Source organism: Xenopus laevis, chromosome 2L (genome assembly GCF_017654675.1).
Source record: "Xenopus laevis strain J_2021 chromosome 2L, Xenopus_laevis_v10.1, whole genome shotgun sequence".
In the NCBI taxonomy this organism is placed as follows: domain Eukaryota; kingdom Metazoa; phylum Chordata; class Amphibia; order Anura; family Pipidae; genus Xenopus; species Xenopus laevis.
In genome coordinates this window covers 152,593,713-152,614,638 of record NC_054373.1, presented here as the reverse complement: position 1 = coordinate 152,614,638, position 20,926 = coordinate 152,593,713, and the positions used below count along the sequence as shown (strand labels likewise).

The following is a 20,926-nucleotide window of genomic DNA, read 5'->3' as shown; positions in this document are numbered from 1 at the left end:
AATACATTGTCCTTTCTGTAATAACAAAGGAAGCGCTAATACCATATCTGTAAATATTTAAACTCTGCACAGCGTCTCTAGAGCTCCTTTCAATTCTTCATGCAGTAATAGCAGCAGTGAACCTGCATTAAAGAGAATTTTCAATCTTTGTTTTATTTATCCTTCCCTCATTATTTCAGTATTTCAATGATACTTAAAGCAGCTCAGTTGGAATAAATCTAAAGATTTTTCAGGGGGAAATTACATTTTCAGCATTTAGTGTCTCACATTTGCTCTATACTCCCTCTCCCTCTAGAGGCCGTTGTGTTACTAACAACTCATTTATCAACTGTTTTTATTCACTTTAGCACTGTCTGAATGAGATTGAGATTTTGGCTATCATTTTTGCTGCGGCCATCCATGATTTTGAACATACAGGAACGACAAACAGCTTCCACATCCAGACAAAGTAAGTCATTCGAAGTTTATTATATTACTGCCATTTATTTCTATAGCCCGATGTTTTCTGCAGAGCTTTACAGCAAATCGCCACTGTTTGCAGTGGAGATTGTGTTCTAATGTCCCTTTCACAATTACACAAAGGTCAGTTTCATAACCAGTATGTTTTTAGAATGTGAGAGAAAACACAGACACGGTGAAGATGCACAAGGGCTCCATCACCTTTACTTTGTAAGCTCTTGTGAGCAGGGCCTTGACCCCATTTTATTCTGTAAACCTTGTGTTTTAACTTTTTATAAGACCTCTTCTATTTACAGAAGGCCAAATATAGTGAAGTATATTTTATTAAACTTAAACAGAATTGCCAAAATATAAACTATTCACAAACATCCATCGATGAACAGCATTTACAATAGGTAGTTCAGTGTGTTTCATGTGATAAAGTAACGCTCTTCCTCAGGAACCAGAACCTGGTTTGGCCTTCTGTATTCTATATGTGCCAACATGAGGGAACTGGGAACATTGCCTTAATCAAACAACAGGAGCTGGAGTGGAGTTGAACACTGGGTTAATTGACTTCGTAAATAAAAAAAATAATGGAGATCAGCTCCAGATTGACTTAGAACATTGATCATACTTAAGTTCAGTTGAAGGTGAACTTCCTCTTTAACTTGGGAGCTTTATTATATTTTTAACTCAATTCTCCATGAAAACATGCTTTCTTGTTCTCTGCTAATTAAAACATGAACTTTTAATTGTCTTAAAATCTGGCTCCACATCACCCTGCTGCTTGTCATTATTTCAGGCAACGTCAGCGCAATTATGGTCTTCCATGTTCAGAGCTTGACCTAACACCTAATGAGCAGTATTTTCCTGGCCGGTGCAGGTAGCACTGTTTCTGTATTGTTCATCAATTAATATTAATCATCTCTCAGTTAATCTGCCATTTTAGCTCTTCTTTTGAACCAATTATGTGAGCAGCAGGAGTCTGAACCAGGATAAACATGTAAGAGTTCATAAAAAAACACAATTTGAGCCGTAATCATTAATAATCATAGATACCAGCCACTTTAGAGCCAATTTATCTTCATAATATCTGCATTTATATATAGATAATTCTTCAGTTTTTACCTTGTAGGGTATCCAGAGGAAATGAGTCTCGGATAAAAATATTAAGAAACAAATAATGTATTAAGGATCTAACTGGGGAATCCAGCAATTCGGTGGCAGCTGCAGCGAAGAAAATGTTAAGGAATCGACACATTTATCATTGCAGATAGGTTCAACCAAATGTTGGAACAGAAATGAATCTATACAATGTCTTCTACTGTAATATGTAGTCACAAGCATTATAAAGAGAACCTACTGTACTTCTTCATGAAAACTTAAAGGAATACTAGATTTAGAATTTTATGTTTTACCAACAGATACTTTGTATAAGTATAAGTAACGTATTAGCGAATCTTACCAAAGCGGAATATAAATATCAGTAAATATTGTCCTTTTACATCTTGTACCTTGAGTCACCATTTTGTGATGGTCTGTGTGCTGCCTCGGAGATCACCTGACAGGAAATAGTTCAGCTCTAACTGTAACAGGAAGAAGTGTATCAGTAACATACAGAACTCTGTCCATCATTGGCTGGTGTAACCTAGCATGTATGTGTACCCTTGGTTTGTGTGTGAGCACAGTGATTCAAATGAGCCATGGGTGGCTTTTATTACTTACAAACACTTTGCACCTTTTTATATAATGGGAACCTAACTTTTTTTTAACGTCTGTCTCTTGTAAATTCACTCAATCCAAGTCAAGTTAAGTATAAGACCTGTCCATGCAGTTTATAGTACAGGTGCAGGAGTATCAATTTCAAACACTTAAAGTTGTGGTTCAAAATGAAAACCAATTGCAAATTATCTTAGAATATCTCTCTCTGCATCATACTAAACATTAACTCAAAGGTGAACAACCGCTTTAATACTTGACTTTGTTCTCTTTGCACTGTAATATATAAATATATCAAGTGAACATTATTATTATTTTAGGTCAGACTGTGCCATTCTGTACAATGACCGCTCAGTGCTGGAGAATCACCACGTCAGCGCAGTTTATCGGATTATGCAAGATGATGAGATGAATATCTTTGTCAACCTCACTAAGGACGAGTTTGCGTAAGTTCAGTTTTTAATGTCTAAAAAAAAAAAGATATCACTGCGAAGGTTTCTTACTAAAACAATCCAATGTTCTCTAAATAATCCTGATTAATTTGAATGAGAGCTTCTGTGGCTCTACAGGGCAACATCCCACCTGTCTGGCAAGAGACTGTACCACATTCAATGTCGATGACATGATATAACCGTATTATTTACATGGAAATAGGTTACATAATGTGATTGTTAGTGCAGTAATATGCTTTACACCAGATTAGCCATTATGAGGCATCCAACATCTATGCATATTCACCTTTTATGCATAATGATTGTCAATAAAGTGTATTTTTAATTTACAGGGAACTAAGGTCTCTGGTCATAGAGATGGTCCTGGCCACTGATATGTCTTGTCATTTTCAGCAAGTCAAAACCATGAAAACATCTCTGCAACAGCTAGAAACGTGAGTATTAAAAAATGGCACCTGTACATAAAGTTGTATCTTGAGGTTCTATTGTTATAGTACTATAAATCTTGAAGCAGTTTATGGTTCTAAAACTTATTTACAAATAGCGGGCGGTTTTGTACCAGTAGCACCCAGTGAAAAATTAGCGTTAAACTGTCTACTATGCGGATGCAAAACCTTTAGCTTGTGGTGAACCATATGACCCCTTTATGAAATTCTGTCAGGGGAAAACATGTTATTACAAAATAGATCATTTAATAGTGCTCCTCCAGTAGGATCCTGCATTGAAATCTGTTTTTTCAAAAAAGAGCAAACAGATTTTTTTTTTATATCTAATTTTGAAATTTGATAGGTGGCTAGACATGTTGTTTGTTTCCCGGGTGCCCCCAGTCATGTGACTTGTGCTCTGATAAACTTCAGTCACTCTTTACTGCTGCACTGCAAGTTGGAGTGTTATCACCCATCCCTTTCCCCCCCAGCAGCTGGACAATGGGAGGGTAACCAGATAACAACTCCCTGACACCTGCATTAATAAAAATGCTCAATGCCCACCTAGTGGTAGATATGAGAACAGCACTCAATAGTAAAAATCTAAGTTGTGACTCCTTCAGTCACATTGAGTAGGAGAAACAGTAACCTGAAATAACCTGAAAGCAGTTCCACTGTGAAGTGCTGGCTCTTTCTGAAAGCACATGACCAGGCAAAATGACCTGAGATGGCTGCCTACACACAAATATTACAACATAAAAAATATATAAAAAGAATAACATTTTAAATGGTAGAATGAATAACTTGCAATGTACAGTGTAATTTAGTAATAAAAACTATACCATAATGATACCATAATAATCATGACAGGATCCTTTTAACACAAAGATATAGCTCAATTTATTTTGGCACTATTTTACTACATCCTTCCCTTGAAAAATGTAGAATGTGCTTGGTAATTACTTCTGCCTACGGAACTTCATGGGAGTCCCTTTTGCTATAATAGCCTTTTTATGTATAACAGGTCGTACATTATTCTCCACATATTAATTCCTTGGTAAAACAGATTGGATGCCAGAATTGTAGCCTGCGCTTATTGCTTATTACATCTGCTTTCAGCATGGACAAATCAAAGGCTCTTTCTCTACTACTCCATGCAGCTGATATCAGCCATCCCACCAAGCAGTGGAAGGTGCATGCACGATGGACCAAAGCTCTAATGGAAGAGTTTTTTAGACAGGTAAGGACATTACCGACAATATATTAAATCTGGATTTCTGCAGCTGCCAATCTTCCTCTGTATCACAATAAACACTATATCACGCTTTACTTGAAATTTGTTGTGTTGCTTGGTACTTATTAGCAGCCTTTTTTTCTGTTTTAGAGTTTCTAACACAAAAACAAATAAAGCATTCAATGAACTTCTATAATTTCATACCAATAACCCAGCTGTAATATGTAATTTACATTTCTGATACTAATAACTGCTCCACAGGTAGTCTCTCATTGGTTATTACATTACACATTTGTTTGGCCCCTTTTTACTTGAAATTAAAACATTAAATCAGAGCAACAATTGCTGAGCACATGATTATATATTAATGCAATTACAGAACTCATAGGAAATGGAGTTTTCTTGCACTAAATTTCACTTTTTCAACATGAAATGCTTATTAAACAATTATAAAATGCAAAGCAACAAACTGCCATGCTAAAGGAATAGTAGCACAAAAAATAGAAGCATTTTAAAGTAATTAATATATGATGTACTGTTGCCCTGCATTGGTAAAAGTTATGTGTTTGCTTCAGAAAGACTAAGCTGTTTTGTAGCCATGGGGGCAGCCATTTAAGCTGAAAAAGGAGAAAAGGCACAGGATACTTAGCAGATAACAGATTAGCTTTGTAATATAATACAATTGTATTCTATAGAGTGCATCTGGTATCTGCTATGTAACCTGTGCCTTGAATGGCTGCCCAGATGGCTACACAGCAGCTTGTTTATATAAACTATAGTAGTCTTTCTAAAGCAAACACTCCGGTTTTACCAGTACAAGGCATTATATTATTTACTTTGAAGCTGTGTTTTGGTGTTACTATTCATTTAATTTTCTGTGTTTTATACACAATGAAGTTTATGAGAAAAGATACAAATTTTAGTATAAATACAGACATGAAGGCAAATACATCAAAGCTCATTATATCAGTGCCAGGTTCTGTTGAAGGAGGCAGGCAGGGAAGTATTTTTACCTCCCCAAAAAATATCATGGTACAGTTAAATGCTGGTGGTCTGCCTGGTGTGCTTGATGTCCAGCAGGACATTGGGACTTCATATTCCTCTAGAGACTAGTCAGTGTCATAAAGAATCTCAGCTGATCACCATGTAACTGTAGCCATAGTTCAAGACATTCAGCCATGGCCTTATGAGTATATTCTTTAAAAAGTGCTAATCCATCTACTGGAAATAGGGACGAGCACTATTGTCATACACTTCATTTCATTTAGATCCTGTTTCTCTGTGCCAATGTGTTTTTAGCATTTATAGACTAAAACATAAAGTTAAATACAATACACTTGAGCAAGAGCAAGCTAATGTGACCATGCACTATTTTATGCAGATGCCTAGCAGCTGGCACTAACCTGCTAAATGCATCAACATCAACATCAAGCAACAAGCTCGCCCTTGACTGCCATATATATTTAACATCTGCTTTCTACCCCCTTCATTTGGCGATTATTGTATTTATTTATCTAATTTTGGCTATTATATTAGCTATTTAGTCTTGTGCACATGGTTTTAGTGCACCAATGCCAACCTTTTAGGTAAGTGTAAAAGTGATCCACAATTAATCCACAATCTTTAGGGGCACATTTACTTAGCTCGAGTGAATGAATAGAATAAAAAGTATTTTGAATTTCGAACATTTTTTTTGGCTACTTCGACCATCGAATTGGCTACTTCGACCTTCGACTACGACTTTGACTTCGAAACGAACAATTCAAACTAAAAATCTTTCGACTATTCGAGAATTCGTACTGTCTCTTTAAAAAAAACTTCGACTACCTACTTCGCCACCTAAAACCTACCGAGCATCAATGTTAGCCTATGGGGAAGGTCACCATAGGCTTTCTAACAAATTTCTGATCGAAGGAAAATCGTTTGATCGATGGATTAAAATCGATTGAACGATTTTTCCTATGATCGTTCGAACGAACGAATAGCGGTAAATCCTTCGACTTCGAAATTCGAAGTCAAAGGATTTTACTTTGACGGTCTAATTTAACCCTCGATATTCGACCCTAAGTAAATGTGCCCCTCAATGTACTAGAAAATCATGTAAGCATTAAATAAACTCAATAGGCTGGTTTTGCATTCCAATAAGGATTAATTATATCTTAGTTTGGAACTGTTTTATCATTACAGATAAAAATTAAAAAATGTTATATTATTTGGATAAAATGGAGTCAATGGGAAAAGGACATCCCATAATTCAGAGATTTCTGGATAATGGGTTTGCAGATAACGGATTCCATAACTGTATTAATTATCATAAAACATATTAGACATGTGTATTAATATACTGCAAGTCTCATCCAAGACAGATAAACAGTCTTCCATAATTTCATGGGGATCTAAAGTAATATTTTTTTAGACTTCTGTATAATCTACTGATGCTATATAAGTTATTGTGAAATGTGTATGTTTGCTAGCAAGTTTGCAGTTTTCTTTTTTACAATAGATATTTATTATTACTTATCAATATATAATTACTTTTTCCCAAGGGTGACAAAGAGACTGAATTGGGATTGCCCTTTTCTCCACTATGCGACCGAAAGTCCACTTTGGTTGCCCAATCTCAGATTGGTAAGATATTACTGCATTTGTTGTACTTGATTAAAAAAAAAGATTTTATTGTCTGATCTGTGTGCAAACTCTTCTGGGTTATTTATTAAAGTCCGAATAGTAAATCTCGAAAAATTTGAGTTGTTTTCACTAGAAAACTTGGATTTTAAGAAGATTTATTATACCCCAATGCTACAAAAAGCCTGAATCCAAAGATCCGCCATCTCAGACCTGCCGAGGTTCTGTATAAGTCAATGAGAGAGGCACCTATCCCAAATTAAAGTTACCAGGGTCTTCGGTGGATTTAGCCTGAAAATCTGACTTTTTTCTGGGCAAAAAAACAGAGCGATTGTGTTTTTTGCTCAATTATATTGAGTTTTTCCAATCAGTTTGGGTTATTTTATTAATAAATAAGGTCAAATTGAGCATGGGAGTTTTGTTATGTTTTTTTTTTAATAAAATATGAGATCAATTGTGATTTTAGTAAATAACCCCCTTCATGAATAACCAAGTTACATACAAGAATGCGACACTAAAATTATATGTAGCCTGACTACCAGGACGATGGAATCAGTATATTGGGCTGACCTAACTCTCCACTACCAGGATGATGGCTGGGACCACCTAAATTTTGGCTAGTCTTTTTCTCACTCAGTATTGATATAGAAGAATATATGATATCAGAGTCACAGTTTTTCAAGATGACATTCCCTGGTTCCTTTGGGTCCTCGGCCCTCTAGCAAAGATAAAACTGGGCTTAAGGTTCAGAATGCCTATGATATATAGTAATGCCAACAACATGAATTCTTGCCCAGCTGAGCCATGTGTAAATAAGAGCTCAGAGAGTATATTTTTGAAACCCTAAGTCTGTGGGTGCCTGATGCTGTGGCTCAAATGTTTTGCCTGTGTCCCACGTTACTTGTGTACTGCATAGGCACATTCTGTTCCCATTCCCTTTATCTTTATTGTGCATTACAATGTTTTTAGATGTAGCAAGTATGTATATATATATATATATATATATATATAAATAAAAGTAAACTGCGTTTAGCTTCCACATCTCAGAACCAATGTACAACAGAGTTTTAACCAGTGATCTGCACCGTATACCTTTTTTTGTTTCTTTGGTCTCTACATTTTTAGTATGTTTTTACATGATTTTGTGTGTCTCTTCTAGAAGAAGTTTAGAAACTGCTAATATACTGAAAACTAGAAAATATTTATCATAATGCAAAAGTGCTTAGAAGAGGGCTCTGAGCAATTTTACATTCATTTGCTTTGAGAGTTTACATTTCATTTCATTTTATTGGTATGCTTATCTTTCTTTGAGACCCTCTCCTATTCATGTTTTATTCTGGCCTCCAGAATTCTGGCACCTCACACACCCCTGTGACACAAACCACCCACTCCTTAACTTGTGCATCAAATCTCCCTGCAGCTAGACATTGGCAAGCTGCTTTGTATGAGTTGTTAAAGCACAAACAAGTCTTGACCTTCTGCTATAGTTCAGAATCCTTCCACACTTTCCTTTCACTCACAAATACATTTACATGTCTAATATTACAAATACAACAATAAAGGACAGGCATAGAGGTACCTGAACAAGATGTAATGGTGCTGGTTCAGTTTGATAAGAAAACCTCTTATAATTTAGCTCATAAAATGCTTATCTAGTCACGAAAAATCTTAAATGGAATTTGGAGATAAGTTCTCAAAGAATTCAATCTGGCAGTGGGGAGGTAGAAATATGCTACAAGAAATCCCTGATTGCACCTGATATAGTAAAACTGTTTAAGTGTGTGTGTATGTGATAAACTCATATTTCTCCTGTGAATGGTAGAGTATGATTTTGCCAAGAAGAATACGAGAAGCTGACAGTTTGTTTTTTTTTAAATTTTTGTGTTCATTACATTTTTGCTCACGTAGATGCACTAATAGAAGATACCATCTGCTTTTTCACAGGCTTCATTGAATTTATTGTGGACCCCACTTTTTCAGTGCTTACAGATGTGGCTGAAAAGATTGTTCTTCCTTTAGTAGAGGAGGGAAGCAAATCCAAATCAACTGCTTCAGTCAACCAGTCAAGGTTTGAAAACATTTCTCACTCAGATGGGTTCAGAGATGGCTTATATTCTACTACAGAATAGATTTTCTGATCAAGAGCAGCATATTAACCCGGCCTTGGTGCACGTCAGCAGAAGCCCATATTTAGCACCTAATGTGGCTCCATTTGATACCAAGGCCAGATCATTAGGTGCTCCAGGGAAGCCTCCTGGATTCACAAGTGCAGCTTGGGCATAAAAAAAAAACACTGAGCAATTTTTATCAAGTTAATGTACTACTGAATACAGAAATTCATGCAATATGCAGATATGAAGTTATAAAATATTAATTTACTTATTAGGAACCCAGTCAATTTCTTTTATTTCCATTCATCTGAAACCTCTTTAATGTGCCCTTACCCTACTATACTGCAGTGTATTGCAACACGGTGCAGCAAATAACTATTTTAAAGCCTTCATCCATATTAAGTTCATGAAGCCTTAGCATTCTTGAAGCTTCTCAACCCCATTATTTAGTTTGTTTTTAATGGTAAAGGCAGACTAATATCCTCACACCCTAAAATATTTCACTTTCTACCATTGAAACCTTATCACAGACACTTAAAGGGATACTGTCATGGGAAAAAGATTTTTTTCAAAATGAAGAGTTAAGAGTGCTGCTCCAGCAGAATTCTGCACTGAAATCCATTTCTCAAAAGAGCAAACAGATTTTTTTATATTCAATTTTGAAATCTGACATGGGGCTAGACATATTGTCAATTTCCCAGCTGCCCCAAGTCATGTGACTTGTGCTCTGATAAACTTCAATCACTCTTTACTGCTGTACTGCAAGTTGGAGTGATATCACCCCCTCCCTTCCCCCCCCAGCAGCCTAACAACCTAACAATGGGAAGGTAACCAGATAACAGCTCCCTAACACTAGTCATTTGACCCCAGTGAATTGTGCTCTGATGAACTTCATCTGATCTTTACTGCTGCACTGCAAGTTGGAGTGATATCACCCCCCCAGCAGCCCATCACCAGAACAATGGGAAGGTGACCAAATAACAGCTCCCTAACTCAAGAGAACAGCTGCCTGGTAGATCTAAGAATAACACTCAATAGTAAAAATCCATGTCCCACTGAGACACATTGAGTTACATTGAGAAGGAAAAACAGCAGCCTGCCAGAAAGCATTTCTCTCCTAAAGTGCAGGCACAAGTCACATGACCTGGGGCAGCTGGGAAATTGACAAAATGTCTAGCCCCATGTCAGATTTCAAAATTGAATATAAAAAAATCTGTTTGCTCTTTTGAGAAATGGATTTCAGTGCAGAAGTCTGCTGGAGTAGCACTATTAACTGATGCGTTTTGAAAAAAACATTTTTTCCGATGACAGGATCCCTTTAAATTGCTGCTGAGTTTCTGCCTAGATACAAGTTACCTTTAAAATGTATTTGTAATCTTTTGGATCAAACTTTGCTTGCTGAATCCATATTTTCTTCTTATTTTTAAAACCTCAAACTTTGGTGCTGCCGTGGCTTATATTTTCCATTAGTATAACTCAGTGGTTGTATTTCTACCTCTTTAAGCTCTCAGTGGAGGCAGCCATCCATAGACGACCAATCTGAAATGGGAGACATTAATGCTGACATTAAAAGCTTTCGAACAACGTGGACAAAGTATATCCAGGAAAACAAGCAAAAGTGGAAGGAAAGAGCAGCCAGCGGTAAGGAAATACTGTATATATTGTATTCCATAGTAAAATATACAAATGTTTTTATTCCCACAACTTCAGGATATGGGATGAAAATAAAAACACAAAGACGTTTAGAGCAGAGGAGTTCACGGAAGGTGTGTCCTTGTTGTATGGGCATAAATTAATTACTAATTTGGGAATCTACGTTACTAATAGGATGTAACATAAATAAATATATAGTTTGGGGGTATAAAATATTTGCTGCCTTTATCTAGAGTACTTGTAGACAAAATACTTTCAGCAAACAATGCAAAGTCCTCAGCCAAATACTGTCCTATACTTTTGTGTGAAAGGGGTCAAATGAGGCAATGCTTTTTCCCACAGCATCCTGTATTAAAAACTATTTCTAACTTCTGATGTTGCCTTTCTGTAAAACAAAGACAGTAGAGAAATGGGACCTGTTATTCAGAATACTTGGGACAGGTTTACCAGATAAGGGGTCTTTCTATAATTTGGACCATACCTTAAGGGGCATAATTATCAAGGGTCGAATTTCGAATTGAAAAAACTTCGAAATTCGAATTCAAAAAGACCAACCGAAATTAAGTTGAAGTTTTTTTTCGATCAAATAGGTCCGTGTTCGGCCTAATTCGAATCGTACAAATCGAAGGAATAGCGCATTCGATCGAATTCGATTCCCAAAATTTTTTTAGGTTTTTCAAAGTCCACCAATTGACTCCAAATAGGTTCTAGGAGGTCCCCCATAGGCTAAAACAGCAATTTGGCAGGTTTTAGATGGTGAATGGTCGGAGTCGAATTTTTAAACAGACAGCACATGATAAATTTCGAAATTCAAATTATTTTCAAATTTGGACTATTTCCTAGTCGAAGTACACAAAAAATTGCTCGAAATTCAAATTTTTTTCATTCGAAAATTCACCTCTACCTTTGATAAATCTGCCCATTAGTCTGCTAAAAATTAATTCACACATTAATTAAACCCCATAGGATTGTTTTGCATCCAATAAGGACTGATTATAGCTTTGTTATAATGAAGGGGTAAAAACTGGGGGGAGGGGGGGAGATGATCAGTATTGTAAACTTGTAAACAGTAAGGTACACTTACCAATATTAACAGGGGGTCCAGGTGCTCAAGCCCCAGACCTTCAGCTTGGGGAGGAAATGTTATACATTGCAATTCAATTGTATGCTGGCACAAAAACCAGACTTCACTCCAAAGTATGATGCAAATAAAAAGTAATTTATTAAACCAAAAAGAGCATCTCTAGGGGTGGCCTTACGCATTTTGTGCCTTGTGGGCACTTAGTCATAGGCTTATAGTTATAGCTTATTTGGAATTAAGTATTAGGTGTTGTTCTATTATTACAGAGAAAAGGGAATACTTTTTAAAAATTAGGCTCATCTCCCATGGGAGATGGCCATACCATAATTTGGATCTTTCTGGATAACAAGTTTCCAGATAACGGATCCCATACCTGTACCTTGTACTTCATGATGACCAAGCTGCACACACCCATGTCGGTGGCAAAACAATCCTGTTTTTTTTTTGGTTGTTTTTTTATTTCTGAAATGTGTTACGGAAAGTACAGAAAAACCCCTTATCTTATCTTACCCCTTCTGTATAAGATATTTTGTACTATGAACTGTATACTACTGTTATTTACCAAGGAGTTGGGCACAGCCAAGTCCATCACTGGAATCCTAAATTGATAAAAGATCTTGCAGGTGCTAAGAAGTCCTTCATCCTTCACCCATGTCTCACTAAACTCAATTGTCGTTTAATTAAATGGGAAAACTCCAGTAGTGTTTTTATCAGTCATTTTTCGTCACAGGTCACAGTGGATCACATGGAACATTTTGTATTATATCAAGGTATAGCTATTATCTGGAATGATTGGGACATGCGGTTTTCCAGACAAGGGAGCTTTATGTAATTTGCATAATTTAACTTGATTCGAGCTTTTTCCTCTGAAAAAAACTTGAATGTCAGGAAGTTTGCAAACATCACCAAGTTGATCCCTGGACCTCTCCCGTTGATTTATACAGTAATTTGGCAGGTTTTAGGTGCCGAATAGTCGAATTCGAGTTCAAGGGCCAGAGTATGATAAATCTCGAAATTTGAAATCTAATTAAAACTCAAATCAAGTTTGGATAACTCACAATTTGAATACTTCAACCCTTAATAAATCCGCCCCTTAATTTTACGATGCAATATAATAATATCATTGGTTTTTAATGTTTTAAAGTGCGTCATTATTACTGATACAGTGGCACAGGCATTGTAGAACTAAAAGCATTTTAGAACTAAAAATTTGTGGAGTGCTGTCCAGTTTGTAGCTTATGCTACCTGTGGAAAGAGGCCACTCTGGAGTAGTCACTAAGGAACTGACTGCTAGCTATATACAGCCTTAAAGTCCTAAAGTATTAAAGTAATAAAATAATTTCTTATAATCACAGGAATCACTAACCAAACGTCTGTGGATGAGCTCTCCCCATGCGAGGAGGTACATAGCACAGAGGAAAATGGCAACGTGGACTAGTGCAGTTACCCTGGATACCAGGTAAATAAAAATTAAGAAAAATAAATTAATAATAATAAAAAAAATATATATATATATATATATATATATATATATATATATATATATCTATATATATATATATATATATATATATATATATATACACAGATGGTATGCAGGTAGGCCTTAAACTGGCTGCACAAAAACACCAGACCATCCAATATAGTCATCTGTAATCAAATATTAACACCGGTCTATGTGTTTACTGCCAAATTGAGCCTTCAGTAAGTTTAAAAAATCTTGGTTTGCCATTGATCCTCCTTTGCAAATGCATGGAGTAAAAAAATGACTAGTATTACTATTACTATAGCTTGGACTGCATCTTCTTTCTTATTAATTGCCCCATGAGAGCAGTACAATATCACTATCTACATTGATCAGATGTCCATTGTATTTGTTTTACTAATAATGTATTAGGGTTAGTTTTACTAATAGACAATCTCACATGCTCAGGCAGTTGCAGATTACAGGCTCCTTTATTGCAGCGTTAATTTCCAATCAACCCCTTAGCTGGTTTAAACTAAAGCTTATGGAATTCACTAGAGCTAATGGCAGTAAAATGTACAGGAACACTCACACTATGTTTAACGATTCCAAGTAGTGTAAATATTTTTCCAAAGATCATTTAGACGGCAATTCTAATTGTGTTTAGGGAAAAGTAAACCCTTTTCATTATAATTACTTTACCAGTTTAAATTCTCCAATGCTTTTTTAATGGTTCAACACAAGATCACATGATTTTAGAATTTCATCCCCTTTTATAAATGACTCTTAGGGGCACATTTACTAACCCTCGATATTCGACCATCGAAGTTAAATCCTTCGACTTTGAATATCAAAGTTGAAGGATTTACCGTAATTCGATCGATTTTCCTTCAATCAGAAATTACTTCCCCATATTCTAGCATTGGTGCTCGGTAGGTTTTAGGGGGCAAAGTAGGTGGTCGAAGTTTTTTTTAAAGAGACAGTACTTTGACTATCGAATGGTCGAATATTCGAATGATTTTTAGTTCGAATCATTCGATTCGAAGTTGTAGTCGAAGGTCGAAGTAGCCAATTCGATGGTCGAAGTAGCCAAAAAAATACTTCGAAATTTGAAGTATTTTTCCTTCTAATCCTTCACTTGAGCTAAGTAAATGTGCCCCTTATTGTTGTAATATCTGGGTTTATATTATAGTCAATATTAGGTTTCTGATATTGACATAAAATTATTTATATAGTAAACCTATGTGTTCAATAAGGATCAGACTGACCTACCAGGGCACCAGCAAAACAATTATGGTGTCAAGTCACAAAATGATTTGACTAGTGCATAATATATATATCACCTATAACTATCAATATGATGCTTGAGTATATCTGTGTCAGATATGAGTTTTTAGATATAACTATCACCTGTGAAATGTGATAAGGATTGCATTTTCTCGTTGGCAAATATTTTTGCATCACAGATGGGTTGAATAACAGCCTATTGGTCTTCCAGACTCTTCAGGAGTGGAATGGTTCTTGTCTAGCTCCTTGCTAGATATTTATTCTTGTAACGAATCAGAGAAGGGGTTTTCATGGAGTGGAGTATTTACTCACCACGTTTAGGAAGTGGCCTGGGTGCACCGCCCTGAGCCCTCAGCATGGGGAGCGGACAACCGGGAATAAATCTGTGGCAGGCACTCAAAAAAGGCAATCTTCCAACAAGCTGTATAAATCAAGTAGAAAAGATTTATTGTGTCCTCCATGTTACAAACACTTAATCATAGGCTGATATTTATTCTTGCTAAAAATAAGCAACATGGGTCAACAATATTGAGTGGTATGAACTTGGCCTCTAAAGTTGGGGCATAGATGTTGGAAAAAAACAGACCAGATGGAGCTTTGCTCCTGTTATTCCTTTCTGATTTACTCTGTTTGCCCTTCCATTTTCATTTACTCTCTCCTTTTCTTTGTGTGTTCACAGGCAATGCTCCTGTCCAGAACAAAGTTTTTATGGCACTTCAGATCCCCTCACTGCAGTATGGAAGAATTAGAATGCAGAAAGTAATATAATCAGCTCTGAGTGAGGTCAACTGTCACTTTGCACACACAGAAAGAAGGGATTCAGGGATCTAGCTTGCCCTTCGAATCCCTCCATCTGTGACACTGTGTGGACTGACTCCCAGACCTTTACACAGCTCTTCCTACTTCTCTTTCTCAACAGCCTCTCAATGGAAATACTAAGCTGCCTCTTCTCCATGTAGCATTTCCAACAGAGGTATCTTATTCTTTAGTGAGTCTCTCAAATTAGGGCACTCTATTTTGTTGTTGTACACAAGTCACACAAACAGTCATCAATGCAGTGCTCTGCATGACTCTCAAGCAGTCAAACAGAAATTGGCTCATTGTCTTCAAGATTGATGCAAAAATAATAAATGAAACCACAGTCCCTTTACATATGGACAGTGAAAGCGTGGAAAGGAGAAGAAGCAAGGGGAATTGCAACCTGTAATGCATTACTGCATTTAAAGAAAAGTAGAAAGTATGGAACCAAGGCATCTCCTAATACAAACCTTATTAAGACAATTTACCTGGGGCAAAACCAAGGGCAACATCCCCACCAAAATACAATATTCCTACAGCTGGTCAATATAAAAGTCGAAGGATTCTGGATGCTGTAAGAAATTGAAGTGATCCTTATTATTCTTTATTAACACACACAATTAACAGAAGCCAGTGGAACACAGACTCAGTTCTTCCATTGCATTGTGATCTAATTACCCACACGGAAGGGACCAAAGCATGTTAGTAAAGTCCTTTTATTAGAATGATGTGTACTGTATTGCATTTATTACACCAATTGTGTACTGCTGCTGAACACATTATTAGCACAGAGCATTGCTGTAATAGAATAGTTTCTGCTAGGCAGACATTGCTTTTTATATTTTTCCTCTGTTCTAAATAATATGCAAATAATAACATATTCATTAATTTTGACGTACATAAGCAGGGCTCTGTCCACTCTTATTCCTGAGAGTATACAGAGCATTGCTCATGTAATCCTTTCTAGACATTGTCACAGATTCTACTGATAGCAACAAATCAACTCTTCATCTCCCCTGTTTTTAACATGAGTAGCATTCCTTCATATCCTACAGATGGAGCAGGTTCAATGGAAGTCTGTTCCATCTGTAGTTCCATGGTCTGGTTAATGAAAGCAGAAGCTTGCATTTCTGTCTTGTCAGTGTCTTGATTTCGATGTTGTGTTTTGTTTTAAAGTACGTGATATATATTTCGTCCTTGAGTCCTGTCTAACCTTGATCAGTAAACTGTCGAATATAGAATTGCTCTTACAGGAACAGAATATGTATTTATGAAAACAGTACTGTTCAATGCTTTTGCATGGATAGCTGTCTCTTCTATGATGTAGACTGTGAACACAGAAATACTTGCCCCAGATAATGAACGGTATCAGGTCAACATTTTCAGCTTTCGTTAAACCATCACATCTCAGGTTAATGACTATCAGGGAACTCTGCTAAAAAGTAATTGTGTGGCTATTTTGTCGGCGTGAATTTAGGAAAGACCATCGTTTGCCAGTGGCTTAGTAAGTCCACTATATACCAGACTGTCTCCTAGCATCCTCCTTAACATTTAGTTATTTGGTCTGTCATAGAACTATGTCTATTTTTAGTCTTATTAGAATCTAATATAAACATTCGTCTTTGTAAAACAAAAGTTGGTCATTTCCAATATGTATCTGGTTCTGGGTACAGAGGACATTCACTATAGACAAAAGAAAGCAATAAAATGTTTTTATGTTTTTTTTTTTTTAGATTAAAATGTCCATGTACCCAGCTGTCTTCAAATACAAGTCAGAATGTAAAAGTCGATCATGCAACAGAGAAAGCTAGGGCACACCGGAGGTTACACTCATATGACATATATGCTAATAATTTTAGTGTTGCATGGGAAAAAGCTTGGGGTAATAAAACTAGGAAAAAGAGATCTGCTTTGGGACTCAGGACATTAGAAAGGCCACATGATAACACGTTAAGCTCCATCATATGACACTTCATTGCTATTTTGCAATGATATTATAGAGCTGTGCTGACTTTCTGGATGCCCAATAGAGAACAGGGAAATCTACTGTGGTCTAAGCCAGGAGATGAGAAGCCTATACTGGGCTGAGGGCTAAACTTGAGACACATTCACTTCTGCTAATGAACAGGTATGTGAGGCTCTTTATCATCTGCCAGAAGGAATTGGTGAATTAGGGAATTTCTTTATAAGCTCCCGTGCCTTTATCAAATGGCAACTACAAAATGACAAGAGAAACAAAATGTACGGGCATTCTATAAATGTTAGAAATTATATATTATGTTTCAAACTATCACGATATTAAGGTTGTTTATGTTCCACAGAAATACATTAGTAGCCTCTCAGACTACAGTTTGAGGACCAATGGAATCATTAAATGTCTCTCATGCTTCAGTTTTTTCCCCCCACACCCTGTAATGGAGGTTTGCTTAGTATAATGGATTGTACACCCTTAAGAAAAGCTTTGAGCTAATGTGTTGAGTTTCATCCTGTTCCCAAATGTAACAACATTCATTTATTACACAAGGGCTTGTTTTTATTGTACAAGCAATACATCCTATTTTGATTCAATGGTTCAGTAGTAACTGGCAGGGAAAAGCCATCTTCAGAATGGGACCTGTTATCCAGAATGCTCAGGACCTGGTTTTTTTTTTTTGGATAAGTGTAATTTGGATCTCCATACCTTAAGTTTATAAGAAAACCATTTAAACATTAAATAAACCCAATAGGCTGGTTTTGCTTCCAATAGGGATTAATTATAACTTAGTCTGAATCAAGAACAAGGTACTGTTTTATTATTACTGATAAAAAGGAAATACATTTTAAAAATTTGGATTATTTGGATAAAATAGAGTCAATGGGAGACTGCCTTTCCGTAATTTGGAGCTTTCTTGATAACAGGTTTATGGATAACAGATCTCATACCTGTATATAATTCAAGAAACCCAGGGCATTTTAGGAATTAAAATATGTCTTCATATTATGCACACAGTTAATGATGTCCAGCTGCTTGGCACACACCATTATCATTCCATTGACACAGCCAGCAAGCAGAACCTTGGCATTACCTCTAGGAGCATGACAAGTACAGTGGCGGAACTACCGGGAGAGCAGAGGGTGCGAGCGGGCCAGGGCCCCCCGGCAGTTCACGCTCCGCTAATTCCCGGCCAGTTCCGGTTGTACGGAGGGGGGCCCGGCTGCACGTCTTGCGCCAGGACCCGCCCTCCTCTAGTTACGTTTCTGGATAAGTACCTTTTTGAATGGCGTCAAAATGCACCCATATAAATTCTATCACTTTGCACTTGAGCTTACAGTAAATTCTTTGTGGATTGTGAACAATTTAATATTTTTGTTTTGCATTTTTCCATATGAGAGTTGTGGCTAAACCTGCAGCCAGATAGAATTTTAAATTACAGGTTATAGACAAACATCAAAGAGCTCAGAATATTAATGCCTATCTTAGTTCAAGCTAATTATAATGGAAGCATTCCCGTTATGTCCTGGTTTGTATACCAATGACTTATTTTTGTTATGGATCCTACTGGTACTATTGGTGTTGAGATAATCGTGCAAAAACAATGAATACGGAAAGCTTCTGCATAGAGTTAACATAAAATGTTAAAATGTTTAGTTTCTGCGTCTATTTCCATAAAGTGAGATGTTCTTGATCTTGTTTCTCATTTCCATACATTTCCCAGCTGTTTCATATTTGAACATGCTTAAACCCATGTGCTAATTTTACATGCATTAAAGTGAGAATCGTATTGAACAGAATCTTATATCCTTGGGGCAGAAAAGCCATGCCACCAAATACTGGTGGGCCTAAACTTTACTCGCGTTTTTATTGATGTTTAATGTAGAGTATGTACAACTCTAATATAGATATAGTAAATTGCTCTATATACTCTTCAGGTAGGGTTGCCACCCAGACTAGCTGGTAAAACACCTGCCTGCATTATAAATGTACCGACATTGTAGTTGCCAGTAAATCTGCCCCAGCCTGCCCCCTTAAGTCATCGATTCGCCCAGAACCCCCCAAACTTTCCCTTCCTTTTTTTTCTTCTTCCACCAATCCTGTGGTGCTCGTGACATCATAGCTCTGCCCACATTTCATCATCGGCCTGCAACTCCTACATCACAGCCCGTCCCTTTTGTTGCTGCCTCCCATTGCTGCCTGGTAAGTTTATACCAAAAAGGTGGCAACCTTATCTTCAGGTTCCCTGTTAGGGTGCATAACTGAAAGTACATTTGAGAGTCTTTTTCCTCTGAGATTTACTGTATATAACAAAATAAGATTAGCTTATTTTTATGTTACTCAGTAACCCACCACAGTCCCCCCTCCCTGCTTCCGCTCCACAGTGCATTAGTGCAAAATTTGTCACTTGTCCATGCAGAGTAGTTCAGCAGAGCTCAAGGTGCCATCTTCCACATCTTTTGTTTTCTTTGGAAAGGGACCACCGACACTTAGCTATTTGGTGCATGCACAGTTGGACCAAGTCCGGTATTCATACCAACTGCGCATGTGTCGGAAAGTTCCGTAAATTGCCGAAAGATGCAGAAGATGGCGCCCTTAAACTCTGCTGCGCTGCTTTGCATGGATACGTGAGATTGACATTTTGCTCTAATGCATTATGGGAAGCAGGGAGGAGAGACCATGGTGGGTAGTGGATGAGGCTTTTCTCATTAGGGGGGTTTAGTTCTCTGTTAATGCATCCCTGGATCCCAGGCCTTCCACTGCTGCCATGTTTTTCATGACACTGCTGTCAGTACTATCTGTCAGTTAATGAACAAAATCAACAGACATTTAGTGGTTTTACTACAGCTCATAATATATGTTTTACAAAGCAGGAAGGTTTTTACATGAGGTTGCTTAGAGGAAATGAAGGTAAGTTCTAGAATAATTCCTGAATTGCATAATGTTGAAGTCAGTGCTTACTATATGAATAGTTTGTATAAACTACTAGAAATACCCTGATCTGTTTTAAGTGCATGACACAGAGGTATATTATTTCTCATTGTTTTCAAAAGTCTGAACATATACCCCAGTACCTACTGATTGATTGTTATAGATGACTAGACCTGTAGACTTGTGTTGTAGGTATAGGAGATGTTGCCACTCAAGAGCTAGAAGCAACTTTTCATCGGCACTGGTGATTAGGAAGATTTACCTAATGAAAACTATAATGTACATTAGTCTGTAGATTTCATGGGAAAATATAACTTCATTAGTTAGTACTCACCTGGAACCCCCAATATATTGGGTTACAAGGTCACGTCATCATTCATTGACATAAATGCACCCAGGAGTTGTTGGCACTGCTCAAACCCCACCTTATAATGATGTGATGTTTTCCTTGCCAGATGCCCCCACATGTCAGTACTCCAGTGAGCAATATGTACTTATTTCAATGATTAGTGACTACTATATGTACTGTCTATGTGTATAGTTGTACATCAGAATGATACAATTTGTCTATACAATGCCGTGCTATTATAATAGTTTGATATTTCTTTCTCAATTTTATGTCCTATTTCCTATACACCTCTTTTTGAAGTTAGAGATACAAATAAGATACTTGTAAGTAACAACATCCTGTCTCCAAAAAATCCTACAGCGGACAGAGGTTAACTGAGCAAA

General features: G+C 36.8%; 1 protein-coding gene across 2 annotated transcripts in view; it reads left to right on the top strand.

The window, feature by feature from the left end:
- pde1b.L (phosphodiesterase 1B L homeolog) overlaps positions 1–16,418 on the top strand; it is a 191,491-nt gene extending 175,073 nt beyond the window's left edge. For both annotated transcript variants that reach the window (XM_041582578.1, XM_018247537.2), the window contains 9 exons: positions 348–448; positions 2,481–2,606; positions 2,945–3,046; positions 4,157–4,277; positions 6,818–6,899; positions 8,841–8,964; positions 10,512–10,648; positions 13,097–13,200; positions 15,173–16,418. In XM_041582578.1, coding sequence (XP_041438512.1) covers positions 348–448; positions 2,481–2,606; positions 2,945–3,046; positions 4,157–4,277; positions 6,818–6,899; positions 8,841–8,964; positions 10,512–10,648; positions 13,097–13,179 — 876 coding nt within the window. In that variant the 3' untranslated portion in view covers positions 13,180–13,200; positions 15,173–16,418. The remainder of the gene's footprint in view (positions 1–347; positions 449–2,480; positions 2,607–2,944; positions 3,047–4,156; positions 4,278–6,817; positions 6,900–8,840; positions 8,965–10,511; positions 10,649–13,096; positions 13,201–15,172) is intronic.
- Positions 16,419–20,926: the final 4,508 nt, after the last annotated feature.